The 2,563-nt window shown below is 46.8% G+C and overlaps 1 protein-coding gene across 1 annotated transcript in view; it reads left to right on the top strand.

The window, feature by feature from the left end:
- The window catches only part of ADPGK (ADP dependent glucokinase), a 5,336-nt gene that overhangs the window by 1,407 nt on the left and 1,366 nt on the right, over positions 1-2,563 (top strand). Inside the window, 5 exon segments of the mRNA XM_031061021.1 lie at positions 103-165; positions 421-541; positions 851-1,047; positions 1,751-1,849; positions 2,310-2,563. The exon segment at positions 2,310-2,563 is cut by the window's right edge and continues 13 nt beyond it. Of these exon segments, the coding sequence (XP_030916881.1) occupies positions 103-165; positions 421-541; positions 851-1,047; positions 1,751-1,849; positions 2,310-2,563 (734 nt within the window).

Here is a 2,563-nt window from a genome sequence, read left to right as displayed (position 1 = left end):
TTGTTTTAAAAAGCCAAAATCTCCAGCCTGTGCTGAGGACTAAATGTGTTTAAAGGTCCCAAAGCAAGGGGATGCCCACACCCAGCTCTGTTTGTTTTACAGCTTTACGTGGGAGGAAATGCTGCTCTCATCGGGCAGAAGCTTGCAACAAACCCAGACCTGAAGGTACACACATGTTCCAAACATCTCATGCCATTGGCTTGTGTTCTTTAATTTGCTTGTCTCATGTTACTTCTGTGTAGATTTTGGGGATCTGGCAGTTATTTCTTAGGTTCTGCTGGTGGAACATATGGTTGGACTTCCAAGCTGATTTTTAAAAATTGAATTATTAACTTTTTAAAATCAGTTGTGTAGGTGATGCTTAAATTTTGGCAAGGGACATGGCAAGGGAAACTTTCTTTGTTTCTCCTTGTTTCCTAGATCCTCCTTTGTGGCCCAGTTGGTCCCAAACTCCATGAACTGCTCGATGACAATGTGGTTGTGCCACCTGAATCCATGCAGGAAAGAGATGAATTCCATCTCATCTTGGAATATCAAGCAGGTACAACAGAGCAGGTGTTCCGTGGTACCCCTGAACATCACTAAGATTGGTGCACAGCCTGAGGGGTGTCATTCAGAAGCTCCATAAACACTAAAATGCTCCCTGAAAACAGAGATTTAACCACGTTAAATCTGATGAAACTGGTAACCTTCTGTAATGAGCCGCTGGTAACCGCTGATGAAATTCAGGGTAAAACAGTTCTAAAAGCTAAAATGGCTTTTCTTGCTGCTGATGGAACCCGTTGAATTTGTGATTTTGCCCAGGAATAAACCAGTTCACACACACTTGGTCCTGTTTGCTCCACCCCAGGTGAGCAGTGGGGCCGAGTGAGGGCACCCACTGCCAACCGCTTCATCTTCTCCCACGACCTGTCCAACGGCGCCCTGAACATGCTGGAGGTGTTTGTGTCCAGCCTGGATGAGTTCCAGCCTGACCTGGTGGTGCTTTCAGGACTTCACATGATGGAAGGGCAGAGCAAGGAGATGAGACAGAGGCGACTCGTAGAGGTGAGATACTGAATCCTTGGATTTCCTTCAGTTCCCCTGCAGGTGTGTTTTGTTTCCCCAGGTTTGGAGGGGTAGGAAGGCTGTGCCTTCAGAGCTCCCACAGATCTCAGTACTGACTGCCAAAAGGAGAGTGGGAGCTGCAGCAATGGCTGAAGTCTAATCATGTAACACTCTCTTCTTAGATTCTGTGGCTTGCCTAGGGAAAAGAAGGGCTGGTTGCCTGGCTGGAGGATGTTGACTGGGCTTATCTAGCAGCTAAACCAGGCTTTTTCTGTGCTGGACACAGATCATCCAGGTTATAATCAACACCTGCATTCCTTAAAGAGCATCTGTCTTGTGCCACCTGTTCTACAGCTGAGGGCTTGTACTGATGCAAGGCTTTGGCATTTTTCATGTTCTGGGATCAGCTCCTCTGCAGCTGCTTCAGATTTGTGAGGTTTTTAGAATTAATCCATTAGAAAGGTTTTGAGCTGGGAGCAGATTAAGGTTGGATACAGTTTTCCTGCCCTGGGATTCTGCAAACTAGAAGTTGTTTTATTTCCTCTCCTTAGCAGTGCATACACAGGTCAGACATCCCATTGAATTGTTTAAATCCACACACAGGGAGATTAAAGGATGTGTCTTTTGAGTCAAAAACCCCTTTTTCTTCTTCTGTTCCTTAATAAATATGTGTTCTAAGGTTGTTTTTTCCTTTTGCCTGTAGGCTGTGGCCTCCATCTCTGATATCCCAACTGACATTCCCATACACCTGGAGCTGGCCAGTATGACTGATCAAGATTTTATGAGCAACATTGTGCATCAGGTAAGGAAAATGAAAGGATGTGCTCTTTTCACTTCAGTATCACAGTGCACACACTAGTGCATGAATATAGAAATCAAAACTCAACATTTGGACTATACATTGGAAGATGAACTGAGGAATGAATTTGAGCTGAGTTTATAATTTTAAAATATCCCTCAATTCCTTTGCAGAATTTCTTTCCCAGTGGTTCCGTGTTTGGCTTGACACAGCTCTGATCTCAGTGTTATGTTTTATGTGGAGCTGATGTGTTGTTATTCTTTACTGTCTGGAAAATTAATTGCACCAAATGGAATGTTTTCTTGCTAAGTAATTCTTGCCAACTTGTGGAAGTGCAGTGACTGGGAAACTGGGTGCTGCTTCTGAGCCAGCAACAGGGTACTGCAAAACCCAGCCTGGGGAGGACTCCCAGGTGTGACTCTGCTCCTGAAGGCAAACGTGCTGTCCCTGTTTCTGTTAGCAGGTCTTTCCCCTGGTGAACTCCATCGGGCTGAACGAGCAGGAGCTGCTGTTCCTCACCCAGTCTGCCTCTGGTCCCCACGCCTCCCTGGCCTCCTGGAGCGGCATTCCCGACGTGGGGGTGGTCAGTGACATCCTCTTCTGGATCCTGAAGGAGCACGGCAAGACGGCGGAACGGGCCTCGGACCTGACCCGGATCCACTTCCACACGCTGGCCTACCACATCCTGGTCACCGTGGATGGCCACTGGGGCAACCA

This window comes from Geospiza fortis, unplaced genomic scaffold (genome assembly GCF_000277835.1).
Source record: "Geospiza fortis unplaced genomic scaffold, GeoFor_1.0 scaffold317, whole genome shotgun sequence".
NCBI classification, from domain to species: Eukaryota; Metazoa; Chordata; class Aves; order Passeriformes; family Thraupidae; genus Geospiza; species Geospiza fortis.
This window is presented reverse-complemented; position numbering and strand designations above follow the sequence as displayed.